The sequence below is a fragment of the Ophidiomyces ophidiicola genome (assembly GCF_022830035.1).
Source record: "Ophidiomyces ophidiicola strain CBS 122913 chromosome Unknown scaffold_22, whole genome shotgun sequence".
Lineage (NCBI taxonomy): Eukaryota > Fungi > Ascomycota > Eurotiomycetes > Onygenales > Onygenaceae > Ophidiomyces > Ophidiomyces ophidiicola.
Genome location: NW_026054662.1, coordinates 229,149 through 250,247, shown reverse-complemented (window position 1 = coordinate 250,247; position 21,099 = coordinate 229,149). Strand labels below are relative to the sequence as shown.

General features: G+C 47.2%; 6 protein-coding genes across 6 annotated transcripts; 4 read left to right on the top strand and 2 right to left on the bottom strand.

Moving 5' to 3' along the window:
* Window positions 1-1,465: 1,465 nt before the first annotated feature.
* Window positions 1,466-3,985, top strand: LOZ57_004959 (uncharacterized protein; the record flags this gene model as incomplete). Its single annotated transcript, XM_049253997.1, has 1 exon — window positions 1,466-3,985. The coding sequence occupies one exon, from the start codon at window positions 1,466-1,468 to the stop codon at window positions 3,983-3,985; it is 2,520 nt and encodes an 839-aa protein (XP_049107066.1).
* Window positions 3,986-5,928: 1,943 nt separating this feature from the next.
* On the top strand, window positions 5,929-6,445 carry LOZ57_004958 (uncharacterized protein; the record flags this gene model as incomplete). The annotated part of the gene is made up of 3 exons (XM_049253996.1): window positions 5,929-6,125; window positions 6,192-6,281; window positions 6,349-6,445. 3 exons carry the CDS (start codon window positions 5,929-5,931, stop codon window positions 6,443-6,445), a joined length of 384 nt encoding a protein of 127 aa, XP_049107065.1.
* Window positions 6,446-7,449: 1,004 nt separating this feature from the next.
* On the top strand, window positions 7,450-9,005 carry LOZ57_004957 (uncharacterized protein; the record flags this gene model as incomplete). Its single annotated transcript, XM_049253995.1, has 4 exons — window positions 7,450-7,524; window positions 7,604-7,849; window positions 7,908-8,120; window positions 8,199-9,005. 4 exons carry the CDS (start codon window positions 7,450-7,452, stop codon window positions 9,003-9,005), a joined length of 1,341 nt encoding a protein of 446 aa, XP_049107064.1.
* Window positions 9,006-10,349: 1,344 nt separating this feature from the next.
* On the top strand, window positions 10,350-12,831 carry LOZ57_004956 (uncharacterized protein; the record flags this gene model as incomplete). Its single annotated transcript, XM_049253994.1, has 4 exons — window positions 10,350-10,381; window positions 10,454-10,540; window positions 10,603-11,980; window positions 12,037-12,831. The coding sequence occupies 4 exons, from the start codon at window positions 10,350-10,352 to the stop codon at window positions 12,829-12,831; spliced, it is 2,292 nt and encodes a 763-aa protein (XP_049107063.1).
* An 872-nt stretch (window positions 12,832-13,703) lies between these two features.
* On the bottom strand, window positions 13,704-15,120 carry ADO1 (adenosine kinase; the record flags this gene model as incomplete). The annotated part of the gene is made up of 7 exons (XM_049253993.1): window positions 13,704-13,740; window positions 13,800-13,913; window positions 13,964-14,301; window positions 14,367-14,708; window positions 14,791-14,944; window positions 15,001-15,016; window positions 15,069-15,120. 7 exons carry the CDS (start codon window positions 15,118-15,120, stop codon window positions 13,704-13,706), a joined length of 1,053 nt encoding a protein of 350 aa, XP_049107062.1.
* Window positions 15,121-17,770: 2,650 nt separating this feature from the next.
* Window positions 17,771-19,769, bottom strand: LOZ57_004954 (uncharacterized protein; the record flags this gene model as incomplete). Its single annotated transcript, XM_049253992.1, has 5 exons — window positions 17,771-18,589; window positions 18,640-19,008; window positions 19,057-19,186; window positions 19,301-19,470; window positions 19,572-19,769. The coding sequence occupies 5 exons, from the start codon at window positions 19,767-19,769 to the stop codon at window positions 17,771-17,773; spliced, it is 1,686 nt and encodes a 561-aa protein (XP_049107061.1).
* Window positions 19,770-21,099: the final 1,330 nt, after the last annotated feature.

Genomic DNA, 21,099 nt, shown 5'->3' with positions numbered 1-21,099 from the left:
GCCCCCATAAACCTTTTTGCGCCACTGATCTAGTGAACTTTTGTTCGGAAGTCAAATTGCTGTTTACTCTAGACTGGAGACATACGCTGGTGTGTTGTCGTCTGCATTGAAATCTGTTTGTACTATATGGCTGTCTTTTATCAAGATACACGGGACGGCACGGCGTGGTGCGGCGAAGTTGGGAGGCAGCAGCATCAAGAAGATTGGCTATCTGCTGTGGCGTTTATGATTTTGGTTTTCTCCTCCATGGCACAGCGTGTTCGAAGTTCTATATATGTTTCATTTTCATTTCTACCGCCTTTATTATTACTATTATCGCGACATCGACAGGCTTTGCAGGATTTGCTTGACAGGAGAGGCACTATACCCCGTTTGGGTTCCCATCGGAGTGAATCACGGATCAAGATCTTCAAAAGAGAGCTTGTGCCTACAGTCGCCCCTGTGGCCTTTGTACGGTAGCCACCCCTTTCACTGAGAGGAGTGGAAGGAGAGATACGACCAGAGTGGAGTTTTAGGGGAATATGCCTTTCATTCTGCCTTTTGTTTTTTGTCCAAAATTTGCTTTTTCTCGTTAATTTCTTTTCAATCGCCGATCTAAGCATTGGAAAGGGACCAAGTTCTCCTCAACAGGCTGTTTTCAGAAGCCGTCCATGTACTCTAGGCAACACTATGTTAGTTAGATGCGAGGGAAAATCGGGAATTGGAAAATGGATAGGAACATGAATGAAAGACATGTTTACCTGAATTCTTGCGAGATCTCTTAGTATCGTAAGACATCCTCCTTGTACTTCGTAGAACCTCTGGTCTGGCTTACATATCGGCGGTAGTTCATCTCGGCTTCTCACATCTGGCCAACTTGGTCTTTTGCTTGCACTGCCTCCACAACAGGCAGAGACGACCACTCTCCCATATAGCGCCTCAAGTAACCCTCCCTACGCGGTTCAATTTCCTATTTGCGGCAAACAGCCGTCGTCTTGCTAGAGTTTCCTAACTGCATTCCGTACATAATCGAAGTCCGTTTGTTCTGCAACAGCGCCACCTGACCGGCCCCGACGATCACACACCATTCCCACCAACGCGCTCCCTTCCAAGAGCTTCTCGCCCTTTGAGGCGGTATTACTAGGTACGATTTTATGGCAATCCTTTTCTGCGGCCTGCTAAAACGCAGTGTCTAGATTTTTGGCGATTAAGCACCTGTGTATCCAGCAGGGGTGAAGGAATGGCACATTTTTACGACCGCGAATGATTATGATTGAACCGTGAGTCTTTGTCTCTGCTTTCCGAGTCATATCTACTTTTGTGTGGTTTTGTCTGGAGATCCGGACTGTATGCCCTGGAGGGGAAGAAGATGCCCTAACAAGTTGCAGGATTTGATATTGAAGATTTCTCCTCTTGTCTCGGGCTTACGATCCTACCCATTGCCCCTGTGAACGCACGTTCTGAGAGACGAAAAAGGAACCTTGAAATGCGTGGATGCTGGTTGCTTTTCGATATAAGTGCGCTTTATATTTTATTTCTTTTACCGTTGTTTGCGGCCGAACTCGAATCCGACAAGGACTCTCAGGACGATGGACCGTTGCCAGAGTTTCATTTCGATAATGTCTGTCGCACCGCGGACCTTGTGGACACCCCGGTGGAGGATATATGGCACCCAATGTGTCTACGAACAAAGAAGGATGATTTGGTAGCGGAAACCGTTGAGACTACTTTGACTGTTGAACCGGTGCTAGACGTACCAATTGCCGCGTCATCGACACCTACTATCGGTCCCAAACCCGACCCAGAATTAGATACCGAGTCGCCCCTTGATAATTCGAAGTTTCTGTCGTTCGAGGATTGGAAGAAGAAGAACCTAGCTAAAGCAGGCCAGTCCGCGGATAATGTGCGGGGAAATAGACAGGGCTCCGCCTCATCGGAGAAGCGAAGACGATCCAGGCCTGGTGAAATTAATAATGCTTTGGAGTCATTGGGTGAAGAAGGAGAGATCGAGCTGGCTTTTGGTGACTTTACTCCCGGTAGCAGTGACGTCCCTCCTTCAGGGGGGAAGGATGACAACGGCCCATCCAGCACAAGTGAGGGTGAAAAAAGCCCAACGGAGAGTGCTGAGGGGGAATCCCAGGCCGATGGTGTGACGCGAAGAGGCCCCAATCGCAGAAAAGATGCTGGCACAACATGTAAAGAGCGGTTTAACTATGCCTCGTTTGACTGTGCTGCTACAGTGCTGAAAACGAATAGAGAATGTACTGGATCTTCGTCCGTGCTTATCGAAAATAAGGATAGTTACATGCTGAACGAGTGTCGGGCCAAAGACAAATTTGTTATACTTGAGCTATGCGACGATATCCTTGTTGACACTATTGTTCTTGCGAACTACGAGTTTTTCAGCTCCATATTCCGGACATTTAGGGTAAGTGTTTCCGATCGATATCCAACGAAACCTGATAAATGGAAGGAGTTGGGAACCTATGAGGCGGCAAATACGCGAGGTGTCCAAGTTTTTGCCGTTGAAAACCCCCTTATATGGGCAAGGTATTTAAGGATCGAATTTTTGTCACATTATGGGAAGGAGTTCTACTGCCCTATAAGCTTGATAAGAGTACACGGAACAACAATGATGGAAGAGTATAAAAACGACGGAGAGACCGCCCGACCAGACGACGAGCCGACTGAAACAGCTCAGTCACAAGAGCCATCGGCTCCAGCAACAGTTGCAGGTAGCTCCAACCAAACTCAGGATGGCACAGAGCATCAAAACACATCGCTTTCCATAGTCCATCCTGGAGCAGCCGACTTACCTAGTGAGGGTGGACTGGGTGATTTGTGTTTCCCTGAAATGGATGAGATTGAGAAGCTCTTGTTACGGATAAATTTGCATAACACGAGCTCTATCTACGATCCAGTTCCTGAACCTGAATACTCTCCTGAGTCTCACGACCACACAGACAATGATGCTTGGGTCGCAGCTACAACGGGGACCGTTGGCTTGAAAGAGACACCATTATCTGACTCCGTGGCTAGTTCGGCTGGAAATACAAGTCACCAGAAGACAGGCGTTGAGCCGCGTGGCCCTTCTACTTCACGACCACCCAAGCCAGAAAACGAAACTATCGTGGAAAGCCAAAAACCAAGAGTGACATCTCAACCGCCCCCGCCAAATCCAACAACTCAAGAATCCTTTTTCAAGTCGGTTCACAAGCGTCTGCAAATGCTCGAGACAAATTCAAGCCTCTCCCTCCTTTATATCGAGGAACAGTCACGGATACTCCGAGATGCGTTCAACAAGGTTGAGAAACGCCAGTTGGCAAAAACATCAGCATTCCTTGAAAATATGAATGCAACCGTGCTTAATGAGCTCAGAGAATTCAGGCAACAATATGATCATATTTGGAACTCTGTGGTTATCGAACTCGAACAACAACGCCAGCAATACCACCATGAGCTGTTTGCGGTCACAACGCAGCTTGGAATTCTTGCTGATGAAGTAGTCTTCCAAAAGCGCATATCAATCATTCAAAGCGTCTTTGTCCTACTATGTTTTGGCCTTGTTCTCTTTTCCCGAAGTGCGATCGGTTCTTATCTAGAGCTTTCAAAAATGCAAAGCGTGGTATCTCGAACCCAGAGCTTTCGGTCCGCATCGCCTTCGTATGAAACGCCTTCTGCGAGCCCAAACTCAACACGCCAAATATCCTCGTATCAAAAAAGAATTATGCATCAACGTCATGCGTCTGACTACCAAGCTGACTGCGAATTATGTAACCCTACCTTCACTTACTCCCCCCCGCAAACGTCAGCAGGTGTACAGAGTCCGCCTGAAGAAGAAGAAAAGGAACTACACGACGTAAACCCAGAGTATTCCCGATCAACAACCAGTCTCGTGGTACCAGATGAGAATCCCAGGATAATGAAAAGGCAACTAAGTAGCCCTCCGGACCTTGGAACCCAGGATGCACTGGACAGTTCTGAGGCTCCTGTTGCGCCGCCCTGAGAATGAAGGATTCCCAGAATCATGGTCTATCATTCACCAATTCACCCTCTTACTGTTCTGCTGAGTGGGGCCTTTACCGCTGCATTTCTATGAAAATAGAGAATGCAAGCGAAGATTTAGAATAGAGGGCTAGCCGTCCGAGCTTTCCTTCTTCTCTCAGAGACGCCTCCATGCCCATGCTCTCCTTCTCTTAGATCGTGCGAATTGCACCGCATATTTGGTGAAGATAGCGCAATTAGCATCAACAAGGGATATTCTTCGGACCAGCAGGCCCCTTACCCCTTGGATACCCGAATACATATTAAGATAGATATCCACCCTGATATAAGTGGCATTTTAAAGATCATCCTCGTGTACAAATCAGAATTTATATATAGTGTACATAGCTTTATTTTTATGCCAGTATAAATCGCGAACTTACGAACTGCTCCGTAACCACCTCATTTGGAAAGGCTATATGTCGCACTCCTATTGACACACCTGAAAAGACAAGCATCCAATTATCGTTACAAATGCCTATGGTGATATGGCCAACCATGTTGATAGAGAGCCATTAGACCACTTTCAAATCAAGTCAGTTTGTTAGCTTAACCCATAAAAATCAACTCCGAGGTCACTGGGAAGGCTCCGAAATACAACAGGGATCTCGGCGATTATGGGCCCTATTATTCTGTCGGAAGGAAGGGTATTGTCGGATAAAAAGGTTTCCGGGCCATTGATCCACCCCAACATTGGGTATTCCATCAGAAGCATAATCAACTGGCTTCAGAAGAGCTCAATATCTCAGAGCTCTAAGCATGCACGGCTTATTCTGAAGATCGGGTCACAACCTGATTTCAAACATTATGGAGATACTGGGGCTCACACAGCCAATATACTGAATTTGCGAGTGATACCATTCCCAAGAAGTCGGATTTATATAGGAGTATATCTTTCAGCATATGTTTATTTTTCTGTTTGTCCTATGCATTAGGGGCATTAATATAGGGTAAATACATACTATATCAAACAACATTTGTTTCGATTGGGGATGTTCAAGAGAAGGCCCCAACAAGACAGTCATAAGACAAGTCTACCTCCGATCCGGAGGATGCTGTGTAGTTGTTGCCACCTAGCGGATGCATAGTTAAAAAGACTGAGGATGGAAATAATACTCCGTATGGAGCCCCGAAACGCATGCTCAACGCCTAGTTAATCGATACAGCTTTGAACAAAGTTTATTCATGCTGTACTTAAAAAGGTATCTTTCCATAGACGAGATCAAGCTTCAGTGAGCTTACATCGAGGCACCAATAAGAATTTTCAGGTTCACTTGGGGTCGGTGTATTTTGGTCCTAGGCAACGGTTGCACTGGCACATCGCTGGTTTTCGATGCTAACACAATGCACAGTACTCCGTACCCGGTATTCTGTATGGAGTGCCTCGAAGACACGTCCCAAGGATCGAACATCAGCAAAGAAACCCTGGTAGATACTTGGACTTGTTAAGGAAGAGAATCCCGCTGTTGCATTGTTGATGAGTCACCCAGCATGTGGGGCCAGCTGCGTTGCCGCGACAACAATCGATCATCAACATTTCGAATCCTTGACGACGCCAAAGATTTTTAGCTGTTCTTTCATAAGCTTGAACCGTGCTTGAGCCTGATGCCCAGAGCTGTGCCGCTACATTCTATCGTTGCTAAGGAAAAACTTTGTTTACATTCTGTGCTTTTTGTTTACTATACATCAGTCAACTAAGCTTCGACGACGAGACCTTGGGATTGTTACATACTACGAGCCTATAAAAAGAAAACGGCTGGAATCATTTTGTTAAACCCAGAGGTCACAATCATTTTCTTCCAGCACATCTCCTATCTCTAATTTTGGTGATATCTGGCTTGGTGATATCCAGCCGAGCATAACTTGACTTTACTCTCACCAACAACTCAAATACGTCTACGAGCCATGTCAGCCAACACGACCAGCCCTACCAAGGCTCAGCCTCTCTCTGACCGTTCGACAAATATCTTCCTCTCTCCAGGAGCAAACAACACGTCAAAGATGTGTGGTGACTCCGCGGCAGATATCAAGGCGGCGACTAGCAAGTCAATGGATTATCACCGTCAAGTTCTGAAAGAAAAGCTGGAAGAGGGAAAGATGAAGTATGCCCCCTTCCTACAGCAATTGAAGGTTAGAAAATTTCCCACTAACAGCAGCGTAATATATAGGGCACCGGGACATTATATCTCGCCATCTGATGGCATCATGAGCCCTTGCACGAAGAAGTTGAGTGACTTAAAAGGCAAAAAATTCAAGAAGTACGTTATTCTCTGGATTCCATGTGCCTCGCAGTAGTGTTGAAACCATGTTCTAACTGTCTCGTAGTGCCAAACCGCAAGTACTGTTTGCCAAAGCACTTGCAAAAAAATCCTACGATAAGATGAGCTCGGAGAGTCCTAGCGAAGATGGCCCGACGGCCTGACTTGCCATTCGAACTAACTATTACATTCTCTTGTCGCTGTGATATTTACTTCATTCATTATGATTTTCCCCTCTACAGCAATTATTTGCTTCACTTCGCAATTTGCATGTTCCTATTGGGTCTCTTGTGATTGACATTGGGCTGGATATGGCGTTTTTGTTTTTTTCCTCTCTTTTTTTTAATGATATACAGGTCAATGAATGGGATATGGTCATAATCATCGGGAAAGAACGCATAAACTTGGCATGCCATTGGGGAGGAATTGGGGCCATCCGCTCTATACCCGTTACGTTCTCTAGTTCATACAAAATCCATCGAGTTTCGAGTTGATTGAGGATCTGAGTGTAGAGAGTAGCGGAGGGCAGCAAAAGCTTTGAGATGGGTCATTGGTGGCTGAACGCCCTCCAATCAAGAACCCAACACGAATGCACGAATTGCCGATTTGCGTGGATGGCCGAAACGTGGAGCCGCCCGACGGCTGGCTCTGTTGTAGCCCGACGGGAGCTTGTTAGCCAGCATCTCGATACGCCGAGGCTGACTTTTAGGCCGTCGACGGTTGTCTGCGTCGACGACGGCGGCAGCAAAAAGGCTATCCCGGGCGCGATGAACAGGATAGCAATGTGCTCGCGGTGTCCGGCTCGGAGAAACCACAACGCCTCGCAGCTCTGATGCGTCGATGCCGCTGAGAGACGGCAGCAAGCAATGCAGGGCTGATTAATGCGGGCGGGCTGCGGTTTAGGTTCGGTGTCCCCAGATCCAGGCCAGCGGGGGCCATCAAGCCGAGGTCCAGCCGCCGGCAAAGCGATTCTACTCTCTCGAAGGTACGGACAAATTACTTCTCTTTCCCGTCGTATGATTCTTACCGGCTCACCTTCTTACTGCCGTTTCATACTTAAAGACTCTTAATCCCGGTTCCTCTGTGGTGCTTTTTTGCATTGCTGATCCACCGTTTAGCCAAGTCTGTGCTCTCACTCCCTCTGATAGCTTGCCATCCTTCTCTCGCAATGTCTGCCTCTGCTAGAATTCCACCGATCGTGGCCCCATTTGTCAGTGATAAAGCTAAAAAGACCCTTGATCTTGTAAGTGAATTGCGCTTCGAAGCCTCAGCCCTTCCTATTCCGAGTACGCGGAGCTGACATTGCCGCCGCCCTTGTTTAGGTAGAGGAATTTGTCGAGAAAGAATGTATTCCAGCAGATGCACTCTTCCAGGCACAGCTCGGTCATGGTGAGCAAAGATGGAAGCGCACACCCGCAATCATCGAGGAGCTTAAGGTAAAGGCACGGAAGCTCGGACTATGGAACATGTTCTTGCCCAAAAACCATTTCAAAGAGGGCGCCGGATTCAGCAATCTGGAATATGGATTGATGGCAGAGATCCTTGGAAAGAGTCGCGTTGCTAGTGAGGTCCGTGATAGACCGATTCTCTACTTCCTATAGGCGCAATGCTCACATGCCGGTTTAGGTTACCAATAATGCTGCTCCTGATACTGGTAATATGGAAGTCCTCGCAAAATACGGAAATGATGCACAGAAGAAGCAATGGCTGGAACCTTTACTGGAGGGAAAGATTCGCTCCGCTTTTCTTATGACAGAACCGGAAATCGCTTCCAGCGATGCTACAAATATCCAGCTCAGCATTAGACGGGAGGGTAATGAATACGTCCTCAATGGCCAGGTATGGGGAATAATCCTTTTGTACTATATGCTCCAATATCCTTTCTCAAAGCTAACGTATGTGCCTTTCTCCCTATAGAAATGGTGGTCATCTGGCGCCGGAGACCCAAGGTGCAAAATCTACGTTGTCATGGGCAAGAGTGACCCTAACAACCCAGACACATATAAGCAACAATCCGTTATCCTTGTCCCAGCAGAGACTCCCGGAATTACTGTCCACCGCATGTTGAGTGTCTACGGGTACGACGATGCTCCTCACGGCCACGGCCAAATCAGCTTTAAGAATGTCCGCGTACCAGCCAGCAACATGGTTTTGGGTGAAGGCCGTGGGTTTGAAATCATTCAAGGCCGCCTTGGCCCTGGCCGTATTCACCATGCTATGAGAGCTCTCGGCTCCGCCGAAAAGGCTCTTGAATGGATGATTGTTCGTGCTAACGACGAAAAGAAAAAGCCCTTCGGTGCCAAACTCTCCTCTCACGGTGTCATCCTTGAATGGATTGCTCGTTCTCGTATTGAAATCGATTCGGCCCGTCTCGTTGTTCTCAACGCTGCCGTGGCCATTGATAATGCAAATGCCAAGGCGGCCTTAAAAGAGATCGCCGAAGCTAAGGTGCTTGTACCGCAGGTTGCCCTGGCTGTCATTGATCGTGCTGTTCAAGCCTATGGTGGAATGGGTGTGTGCCAGGATACACCTTTGGCGGCTATGTGGGCTCATACTCGTACATTGAGGCTTGCCGATGGCCCTGATGAAGTACATCTCCAGCAAATGGGTAAACGGGAAAATAAGACTCGTGAGAAGGGGGCCACAGCCAAATTGGCATGGCAAAAGCAGGAGACTGAGCGGTTATTGCTATCCAATGGCTTTAATACCAAAGCTCAGCTGTAAAAATGTCATGTGCTGGTGTTTGTATCGGTTTGATTAGGGTTCCTATGTTAACGAACAGTTGGGCCATATGGTTGTCTGCATTCTAGATATCACTTTCTAATTGGTATAAATTGATTGTACTCATTGTCACTAAAAATCATGATACTCATATGCTTACATGTCTAATAAATCCTACAAATTCGCTTCCAAACGCCAAACTCTGTTAAAATAATAACGAGAAGGAATCAAAAGCACCCGATCTAACCCTCCTCTTCGATGGCGCTGCCGTCTCTCCTAAAAGATTATTAGAAAAACTCGAAAGAAATGGGGATTAAAAATCCATACGGAAAGTACTTAACACCAGCATCTTCCAAACTAGCAAGGACCTCATGTGGGAGCTACGGATTTAATATCAGTAAACTGAGATTTCTCTTGTGCCTTTTCAAATCACAGCAGGTGAAAACTTACCGTTCCAACTACCTTAACGGCGTATGTCCCATTTATATATCCATCTAATCTTTGCCACCGCGCGACCCAGGAAGACCTTTCGTCTCCTAAGGCAATTAGGCCTTCAAATACCTGTGAAGTGCATTCTTGAATTGCATCATTATTCCCGCGGAGGTTGAGGAATGACTCGCAGTTAGGGCAGCCGTCGCGCATGAATTTCTTGGAAGAAATACGGTTAGTTGGTAGAGCTGCTATTGAGAACTCTAACGTACGCTGTGGAGTTGGACAACCGAGCAGACCATACACGCGCGGAGGGTACGCTGCTGGCCAGAGGAGACATAGAACGACATGTTGCAGAATGCGCAGGGATTCTCGTGGCTAAACAACAATGGGGAATAAAAGCTGGGGCAATGCGAAGTGTTTCAAACAGATGGCGGAGATCCCGGTTTGTGGCGTGCAGGTGGAGGGGGGGATGTAAGGCAAACAGTGCTCTAGGTCATGCCTGGGCCCTGGGGGTGGACATAGATCCTGCAGACAGTGAAAGCAGGGTCTGAGTTGGAAAAGGCCAATATCATGCTCTGTGCAGCTCTTTGTTAGGCTTTCAACATTCAACGGCTCCTGCACGTGACAGCGTCATCGTCCCGTCACCAAAAAGTCACTTTGGATTCCCACCCTGATGGCAGAGACGCGACCGCTCCATGGTCTCGCGAGCGGCGATCCAAGGCAGCCGCTGAGGCCCTTCTCGATGCACACCGGCAAGGCTCTCCATGGATCCGCGCCTTGCTTCAGCCTTTCCGAATCCTCGCTTGGATAGCAACGCCGGCAAGCGCAAGCCTGTCCGTTCCATCGCAGAGCCGCCTTCTCCTTCTCCTCCACCGCACAGTCGGTTGCATCTACACCCCAGCCATCGTTTAAAGCATGGCATCTGGCGTCCAGGGTAGCAACAATGTGTATGTTTGTCTCGTCACGTTGCGCGGTGCTTGGCCACAGTAACTAACTGGCGTGTTTTGCCGCCCCTTTAGGATCGAACTGCAGGGCGAGAAGCAGCTGCTTGAAGAGCTTTCAGTGAAAGAGCCTACGTTCAGGGATGTTAATCGTTATCTGGCACTGTACATCTCCCCTCTTCTTTTCATTTCTTTCTAGATGTCGACTGCTGACCAGGTCTATGTAGATTTCAACACTCATGCTCCAACGTGCTCTACAGGAATCTTGATACGGAATTTGGCCCTGTCCGTGCTGCTGTCGACACCAAAATATGGGACTCCCGCATGAAGATCAACTCTCGGTTCCGAAAGCTTTTGTTACAGTTTCGCGATGCGCAGGCGCGCAAGGGGCGGCCAGTTGAGGAGCGCAAGCTCAAGCATCAATACCAGAGGTTTATTAGTGGTGGACAGCAGTTCTACGAAGATTATCTGAAGTTCATTCTCACGCACGCCTGCTGTAGCCCAGAACTCGCCCGAGCTGCCCTCGAATTAAGAATTGAAGTCAAGCCTCCACCCGCAGTCAGTGAAGACCTGAAACGGGCTCTACTTGATTCGTGCTATTCCACTTTTATCAAGCTGGGAGACTTCTCTCGGTACTATCAGGTGGAGCTGGTCCAAGATCCAGAAAAGCGAGAATGGACCCACGTGGTCAGTTATTACACTCTCGCCGGCTCCATTAAACCTCATTGCGGAATATTTCACAATCAACTAGCTATCATTGCACTGGGTAAAGGTGACCATTTCCAAGCGATATACTATTTGTATCGTGCTCTGAGCGCCACAGAACCCCACCCAACCGCCGCCTCAAACCTCAAGCTTGAATTTAGGAAAATTTTGAATTCCCGGACTGGTGCGCTGATGAAATCAAAGGATGAAAAAGAGTCTTTAGTTTCTTCCTTTGTGCATCTTCATGCAATGTGCTACAAGGGTGCTGATTTTCCCGAACGCGATGAGCTTGAGAATGAGCTGCTCAATAACATGACAAATCAGCTCAAAGAAAATTCTTTGGACAGTGACTTTTTACAAAGACTTTGTCTCATCAACATAGCCGCTGAAGCACACGCACAGGCAACATCAGGTACTAATGGAAATGCTCTCTTCTTTTTTCAGCAGCTAAATGTGAAGATGTTCTTTACCTTGCTACAAGTACTCCTTGCCGACACAGAAGAGATGTCAGGAGTTATTAGCCAGATTTTACCAGCACTTCGAAATTATAGCTCCTGGTTAGTGATAAATAGTCACATGCTAGTTTCTGATGCTCAGGATACATCTCTGGGAGTACAAACCAAAGAGTTCTGGAATATTTATGCAACTACTTTGACCCTACTTACATCTACCTTTCCTGTTCCACAGCTACCATACCTGGATTACCTTCTTCAGGAAGATTATGATACCCTGGGGTTCTCTCCCCTATTCAGTAACGGCAAAATCCGACGCTATGTTGACAAGGAGGGAAAACCGAAGCCCAAGGCGCCACATGAAGAAGATGAAGATAGGGTTAAAACAGAAATATTGTTTCGTGTGCGGGAATTTGTCATTGATGGCCTGGAATTGATCGTGAGCAAAGTGAGTTATATCTATTTGATACTTGCGTTATCAGTTGGGAAAACTAACCATTTCAGAAAATTCCAATAATCTTGTCGAATAGCCAAGACCAAAGCATCTTTTTGTGTAAGGAAGATGGCTTGCCACAATTCTCAATTCCACCAGCGGCGAGTATCCCGCAAGACGATAGTCATCCAATACAGCGGAGCGCCTATCATTCTGAAGACGTGCCAGTTACATCAATATCTACCATGGAAGATATGAATGACATGGTCGATGCACTTGTGAATTCTGAAGAAGATCCATCTAAGAAATCTGTGCCTCAGGAGGAAAAGATATTGCTACAGCCGTGGCCCTGCTTGTCAATCGAGACCAATGGGATAACAACCCAGTCTCCGCTGTCTAGCAATGGAGCGTTACAAGGTCGCAATAGCCCAATAGTGGCTCAGGAATCTCCTCCGCCTTACTCGCCGCGTCCTGTGCTTCCAAGCATTTTCGATTCACCTTTCGCATCCGGCCGTTCGCCAACGGCAACGGAAGTCGGCTTGCACCGTATCATAACGTACGATTCCAACGTTTCACCACCCGGGAACCGCTCGGCCGTTCAACAAACTTCTCCCACCCAGAAATCACCCTTTTCCCCACCACTAATGTCACGTTTTAGTAGTGATTTCACGCCAACGCAGACCCCGATTGCTAGCTATCATAACTATCCGGCCATAAACCGCCACATTGGGCTACCGGGTCCAAATGGCTTTGGAGGGCCATCTACTTTCAACCCTCCTGTCTCGCCGTGGCTAAACCTTTCAATTTCGCCGACGAAATTAGCCGGCATTGCAGGTCCTACGCCCCCAAGTGGTCAGGGTGGATGAGAGCTCTATGCCTCAACGCATTTTGGAATCTAAGTAAAGATGGGATTTCCGGAGATGAGTTGACAACACCATAGGACACCTTTCCACGACAAATATTGGAACAAATGATGTCTATGTCCCGGGCCTACTGCTCCGATGCCATACCTTTCTATGCATGCTGTCGTAGAAGTTGACCGGGTTGGAAGGACTTGGCCTCAAATGTATGCCAGCTGGTCATTGGTTCAACTCACATTCGCGCCGCATTGGGAACCGTCGTCGAGCATCTGAGTGGTCCTTTTAGATATCAACGCTCTGCCATCTGCTTAAACAATCACAGCGATGCGAACACCGTTTCTTTCTATAGGGAAGGACGGACTGGGAAACGGGATGGTACCAATACCATCCACTAACCCTACCATTCGTTTAATATTCTGCCAGTTAGGATTGGTTGTGATCGACTATTAGATTACTGTCTTTCTTTCAGAGGCATGCTAATAATGATTAAGCCCTCGTTTTCCTGGACTAGTTAATCAGCTTCATATGCATAGCTTTGAATCAAATATCTTATTCATAATACTCTATCAATTCTATATTCGTTGTTGAAAACGTATGTCATATTTTCTTCGGTTACTTTCCGACACATATGTACGTTTAAATAGAAATATTGCCATCCTCACTTGGCAGCAGACTTTGTGGTAATATGGACTTTCCGAGGATTTGGGTTAAAAACAAACAGCCCGAAAGCCCTTTGGAATTTAGGGATATTGTTTGAAGATTTAATGGGTACCAGGGGAGGGAGTTATGAATTTGAGGTGGTTGAACGGATGTTAAGGATTCTTTTAGCTTCCGGTCGCCGTTGAAGAGCGTAGTACCGTTGCTTCTTCGTTTTGGAATTACGCTGGTGTGTAAGGCTTCTTTGGAAATGGGTATCTAAGGTAGGAATTCAGTTAGCACCGATAACAAGAGGTGAGTGTACAAGATAGTCTTACTGTGGGCCCAATTCTCGGATGCTTAGGTTTGCCAGCCAATGGCCCATATCAAGGCACTGCTCGAGAGGTTTCCCCAGAACTAAGCCGCCGCAGAAACCGCCAGCAAATGCATCACTAATGATACTATTAGGGCCAGCCAGAAAGTGATAGGTTAGATAACTCACCCAGCACCGTTAGTATCGTAGATTTCCTCTTGCGAGATAGATCTAATTGGAGTAGTCTTGATATCCAGACCGCCTTTTCCATCTGAAACAATTGAGATAGTTGGCTGCGTGCCGTGAGTGATGATGACAGTCCTTGGGCGCTGGGAGTTTTTCTTTGGCAAGTTGGCCATCTTTTTGCCAATCTCGGTCAAATCAGTGATGCCCCATTGGTGGGCTTCCGAATAGGCGAGAGCCTCCGATTCATTGCCAATGATATAGTCGGTATAAGGCAAAACTTGGTCAAGCTGATCTTTGAAGAATGCAGGGATGAATGGAGCTGAGAGAGAGAGCATAAATGTCTAGTGACCGATCATGTCAGCAGTCTCTCAGGGTCGCCGATTTCGGATAATAGAACAGTGTGTACCTTGTTCTTCTCGGCTGCCTCTTCGGCCAATGCCAGGATGGCTGGCACGCAAACAGTCAAATGAAACCCACCAACGAAGTAGTATTTGGCCTTCTCAACCAAAGACCAGATTTGAGGCGACTTGAGATGGTCCAGTTTATATTCATTGGCGGCAGCGAGATGGGTTACGAGAGAGCGATTGTGGCCCGTGATAATAACACCGCAACGACCAGTAGGCTGAACATCATCCACTCTGTATTTTGTGCAAATGCCAGCTTTGGCACCGGCTTCTTTGAGGGTCTCCGCGTATTGATCCTTGCCAACGCATCCGATATACACAACAGAATTTTCTGGGAGAACATACTTAAGGTATTATTAGCACTAGTCTATCAAAAGAGAGCTACATTGGAGATTAGTATTGGTGGGAAACAAAGAGATGGCATACCTGAGCTCCACGAGCAGTATTTTGGGCAGCCCCACCTGCAATCAATTTGGCGTCGCAGTTTTGTAGCAAGTCCTCGTAGAGGCCCATATGTTTCTCCTCAGCAAGAATGGCATCGTTGGCTTTGAGGTCGTACTTCTTCAGCATTGCCTCATCTCTAGATTGGGGGAGCATCAGCAATCGATAGACACAGATGGAACATTGGAGTTTTACCCCACGCCCTGGATATCTGTAAAGAGTATAAGTAAAGGAAACTCAGGCTCTAGGTGGAATTGTCTTACCCAGTAAAGGATTCTCCAGGCATAGAAGAGGGTACCCTTCTGAGGTAGACATATCTTTTCGGGATACTTGGTTGTTTAGATAACGTTGGGTGAAAGCGGCGGACGTTTGGTGGGGAACCAAAACACTTGTTTTCAGATGCGACTCGGAGGTAGTTTAGTTACCTACTCCGTCAGTGGTTAGTTGATGTAATCCACCACAACGCCCGGTCCTATCCCAATGGCCTATACTATACCTCAATTTATGATTTTTCAGCTAAAATGTAGATCTTAGAAATAGAAATGGAATATAACATCGAAATCCATATGTTCGGAGGTGGGGTGGCTCGTAGTTCGGCCCGTTTTTAATCCGGAGTCTACTCATGTTTGCGGAACAATCTTCTACAGCCCGTTTTTTTGCTTCGTTCTATTTTACTGAGTACTGTGTTTATTTAGGCTCTTTTTTAATGCATGTGTTAACTTCTTCTGTATAGAGTAGATACTCTTCTTTCTAAAATTTCACAATAGCACCTAAAAACCACATTCTTTGCAAAGACTGGAACAGTTCACCATCAAATACTGGATTCCACCTTCAAATTATGATTTATCCACAATCACGTATTAAAATTAAGTAAGCTATGAGGTGTAGGAAATAGAAATGAGACGAAATATAGAAATTGGTACGTTCAATCCGAAAATCGTCGGGGCGGCCTAATAGCTCGCCTGCGCGTGTCTCTGGATATCTAGCTCGTTGGGCTCCAAAGTCGCAACCTTCGGCTCTGGTTTTTTGGGGGCTTGATCGTAGAGAGCCTCCCTGCAGGACCTGCGGGGTCTGTAGGTGTAGCAGGAGCCTCGGGTGCCTGCCTCTGCTGGAAAGCCTTCTCTCTCTGAACTTTTTCACGCCGCACAGTCCGTTCTTCCTTCGTCGTTAGCTCCGGTGCTTTGCGTTGTTTTCTCGAAGCTATAGGCATTTGTATAGATAGTTAGTCTTAACTCCGTGAAAATCAACCACAAAACAGTAAACTCGCTGGGAAACGAAGAATAGTACGCACATAGAATAATCCACTGCCTTCCTTTTTTGGTCTAAAACGCCGGCAAGTTGGGTTTCATGGCGTTCGATAAAGCGAGTCACCCAGTTAGGTCCGACGTCAGCTTTCAGAATCTCATTTGCCAGGTTTCGTACAACTTGCGGCGTAGCAGGAAGGCCTTGGTGCTTTAGAGTGTAAATCTGGCTTAAAATATCCTCCTCCTGCGCGTCGGTGAGGTTTCTTGAATAGAGAGACGCGGCTTCGCGCCTGGACACTTGTTTGCCTTTGAAGCGACGCGCCAACGTAGTTACGTTGACTTCATACTTTTTGGCGGTCTTAGCAAAATTAGGAGCCTCTTGTAATTTCAAATCTTCAATTGCTAATTTCATAGCCTCTTCGTTGGGCATTTTATCGAGTTTTGAAAGCGGAGGGTAGAATTCGGGCGTTCGGTGGTGAAATACATACGTTGGTGACATAACTAGTTAGTTTAGAGTTCCGATCCAAACTCGTCGGTCTGGAACAGTCAACGCAACCCCAAACAAGCCAACAGCATTCAGAATTCTCATACCAGATATCACCTGCAAAAAATGTCCGATCGCACGCAACGCCCAATATCATCCTACCAGGGCATAAACCCCGCGTTCGCCGCCTCGTTCCGCCAGCAAGCCGAAGCTCCTTTGGAGCGGGTGCCGTCGGATGTAGGGAGTCTATCAACAGGCATCGTCGATCCAGGGCGAATGGTGAAGCCTCGCCATCGAGCCCACCTGCCCCCCATACCCGATCTGCGTTTCGAACAGAGCTATCTTGCAAGCCTACGTGGAGCCGACACCTGGGGCCGGGTTGCGTGGATAACCATGCGGGATCAGGTATGAAATGCAGTCGCTCAGAAATGGGATTTCTGGAATGTTTGATAGCAATCATCTAAGACCCTTCACACTCTAGGTTTTGTTACCTTTGATGCAAGGCACAATGTGGACTCTGGTCCTGTGTGGCTGGAAATACTGGCATCGCGGAGCCCGATCCAGCGGCCAGACAATCGGATTTGCTATCCGCCAGTGGTGGGCCAAATTGATTAGTTGTGACATATCTAAGTTATGATAGCGAGTGGGCCAAAAAAGCAAAAATTATACGGCCCGATTTAGAGTCATTGGCGAGCAACTAGAGATGGGATTTCCCCGAACGCTGCGCAACAACGCTTTGGAAAACTCTTCTTGATGAAGGCCTTGGATCAATGTTATTTAGCATGGCGCCATAAGAGTGCGAGTCTATGACCCAGAAGGGATTTCATGACGTCAATACCCTCGAACGAAGCATTTCGTGGCCTCCCTGATGACCAGGATCCGAGCAATTACTGTCAAGTACGAGCGGAACAAGTATACACGGCATCTTTGAATTGCACTATTAGTGTCTTAATATCTTCAACTGCCAAAATACTAAAAGATTGGTGGATTTGGGGGGATATTAGGGAGTTATATCGAATTACTAGATTCACACCACGGACGATGCATTGTATTCAACACTATGAATCATTCTAACTAAGTTAGATCCTCCACCCATAAATTTCTTTCCACAATTTCCTTTCACCCTCAGTAGAACTTTCATGTTTTCTGTATGAAACACATACATCTAGCAAAGAAAATGGGAGCACGGGGCCAAGTAGGATAAGAATAGACGGGGAAATAGTCACATATGAGACGTCTACTGAAATCCGTTTTGGTCGCGCCGTAGCTCTGGGTAATCTGCAGGTGCAGATAATTCTTGACTATGTATTTCTGGGATTGATTTGATCGGTTCCACGAACTTCGTAGGAGTGAACGCAGAATCTGCTGGCGGATTTGAAAGATGCACGGCTAAGATACTGGGTGAAGCAGAGTCATACACATGCGGTGCTTTTGCTTCCATTGTTTTGCCATCAGCAGATCCCGCTGTGCTGGAGTTTGTGGGGTTTGGTGGCGCCTTGTCTTTATTATACCTCAATTGGACAACTAGGCTAGGTCGAACTGTATCATCCTCGTCGAGAGAGGCCGCATCACTCATATCGTCGTCTTCGTCAACGGAATTCTCATCGCCACCTTCCCATTCTTGACCACTTGAAGCTGCATCCGGCTCGTCGTCTTCCTCCACGGCATCCACAGAATTATAGTCATCGTTGTTGCCTGGTGTTAAGCCATTAAGGCGCGTGCTTCTTTGATGTCTGCCATTCATAAAGCCAGTTTCATGCGTCAAATTTGCGCGTTGCCGGCTAGTCATGGTTTCTCCATATATGCCACCAACCCGAGCTTTCACTTGCCGGCCGCTAGCGGTGTAGGTAGGGCCTTGCGGTTCTCCTGGACTGGAACCCCGAGTTTGCTGTCGTGTTGATTTTCTAGAGTCTGGCTCGTCCGAAAGGTCTTCCTCATCGGAAAACGTGTACTTCATCCGCTTCCCACGAGTACGACCCTCGTAGAGAGAGAATCCAGGTTCCGGTTTCGTAAACGCTGCCTTCCTTGCTAGGCGGTATTCACGGCGTTTTCTTTTCTATAAGCAAATTAGTTTTTGGTAATAGAAAACAACTTCTTAAGACATACCTCTTCTGACGCCTCGAACCGAGGAATGCTGTTACGGATCCTCTCACTAAGGTCCTTCGCAGCACGGGACTTTTGCATTCCAAGGGTGGTGGCAACTGACGAAAGTTCGCCAATTGTGCCAGCAACGCTCCACCATGTATTTGTTTTTAGGGCCGGGTTGCTCTCTCTGTATAGTCTGAAATGGGTATCATCCCGACCTTCAACGAGCCAGTAACGTCGTTTATAGCTATCACTTCCCCATGGCTGAACAGAGAGCGGCTGGTTACGGTCACCGTCTTGCCTGGATTGTTTATAGCTCTCCTTCAGCTTTGCCTGGACAGCATCGGAGGAAGAGAGGGCCCAGAGAACCAGAGTCTTCAGGAAGGATAGCTAGGAAGTTTTAGAAATTCATCCATCCATGTAGATTAATAAACGTACGCGCTCATCAGGTGGCATATTCGCAAAGCTTCGTCCGCCCTGGAGAGGATTCTTGCCTGCCCATGACTTTGGCCATTGGGTTTGATGTGTCTGCACAGCTTCTTCGAGGGCGCGTTGGTAATGACCTCTTCTGTATTGTACACATTCTTAGTCAGTACACACGTCAAATTGTCAGGGGAATATCACGTAGAAAAAATATGAAGCATCGTTGTTCTCGAGTCCATTAAACAGCGGGTTCACGTACTCAACATCCTTTTTCCGGTTGAGGACAAGTCCAACCACTGCGCACAGCAGCCTCTCTATTTGATCACCTGGAACTGTATCTGCAACGCCCTTCTCAATATCTTGCGGACCGTAGTTTGGGAGCGATTTGGGGAAAACGTCGCTGAATCTTGCGCGGAACATTACAATGAACTACTCATAAGAAAATGTTAGCAAGCGCGTTCATAAGGCCAAAAACGCGTCTCCAGGTCAATTCCACAGGAGAGAAGATGGGAAATATCATAATTACTGACTGCAATATTCGGATTATCGGCCAGGACATATTCGTGTGGTGGTGACGGAGCACGTTTTGGAGGAGGCGACTCGGTCTGGTTTTCACGCTGGAAATATTTCTTGATGCCGACCTTTCGATTTATCGACGCCGCGACAGCCTCGTCTTCTACTGATACCGCCGATGATAATGACGACGAATCTGTGCTTGAACGAGACATGGTGCCGTTGATGGTGTTGTCAGGTTGGACGTTGAAGGTTGTAGGTGTTAGGTTAAAGTCTGGCAAGGGCACAAGATTCTAGTATGACGGGGGACACTACGACGGGAAGAGTGGGTAGAAGGCGCGTCGCTCGCTTATAGCGGCCATTCAAGATGAAGAATCAATTAGGACAATGCCGTAGATCAGTTAAAGCTATCTATAGGAGAGCGATTCACTTTTTTCTCGAAAATAACCATAAACCCCGTCAGCTGGACAATTTCAATTTTCCCAGGGGTTGCCCGCACGAAGAACACGTTATCCGGCACCATTGGTACGATTTATCACGGCCAGGTAGCCGCCGCCATCACTATGAGCTCCTGCGGCCTGAAAACAAGACGACTCTCAGCACTGCGGCCGGTCATTCTGAAAGCGCGGCGAATATGTTATTCTCTGCTGGGTCGACCAAGAGGTGTCGCGCGGGGTTTGCTGCACTAGGTTCCCCGGCCGCTCAACAACGAACCTGCTCCGTAATTCTGCCCACAACCCCATGCAACGTGTAAAACGTGACACAGAACTGAGACTTTAAGTCTTGGAGAGCCTGGTAAGGTAATATCACTGGGTGGTAGCTGGTAAGAGACAGAAAGCAACAAGGTGCAAGACGGCAGTGGTATCATAAAACCAAAAAATAGAAGGCATTTAAGTAGTTTGAGGTATGAGTATCTATTGCCTCTACATTTTTCAAAAATTCACCTGAGATGGTAGACTCGCCACTCATCCAGCTTAGGATTTGTTGGTAGGCGAATCGAGAGGCTCGACGAGTCTGCCAAGCCTACCGACGATGGAAAAAATAAGCGGTAAATCTTTATTCTTTTGGCAAACACCATCTTAGTTTCTTGGTAGAAACTACAGTGATCGTACAAAGAAGGACCGGAATGGCGGGGGTTATGGATCGCGGAGAAGATGACTGTTGAAGCAACAATCCGCGCCAACCCGGAATGATATGCAATCCTCATACAGACTAGACAATCTAGTCGCTTTTGTCGTATAGCGCCATAATTATGTGTGTTATGGAGTATTTGTGAAGAGAAGAGTAGGATATTCGAAGCCAGGCATTCATAGTATCTGAGGCATGGTTTTACATATTGCCCTGCAGAAACTAAACACATGGAGACCCGGCGATGGCATAGCTATCACCGGTGGATTGCCTAGTCCCAATCCGCAACAGCGACTAGAAGCCACTGACGATGTGCTGGGCAGCACGCAGAGATGTGTCAAGTTGATATGGAGGGTTTTCAAACTTGGGAGGTGAGAAGTAAAATGTGCGCTAGTCCGAACTCGGCTAGGTTAGCGA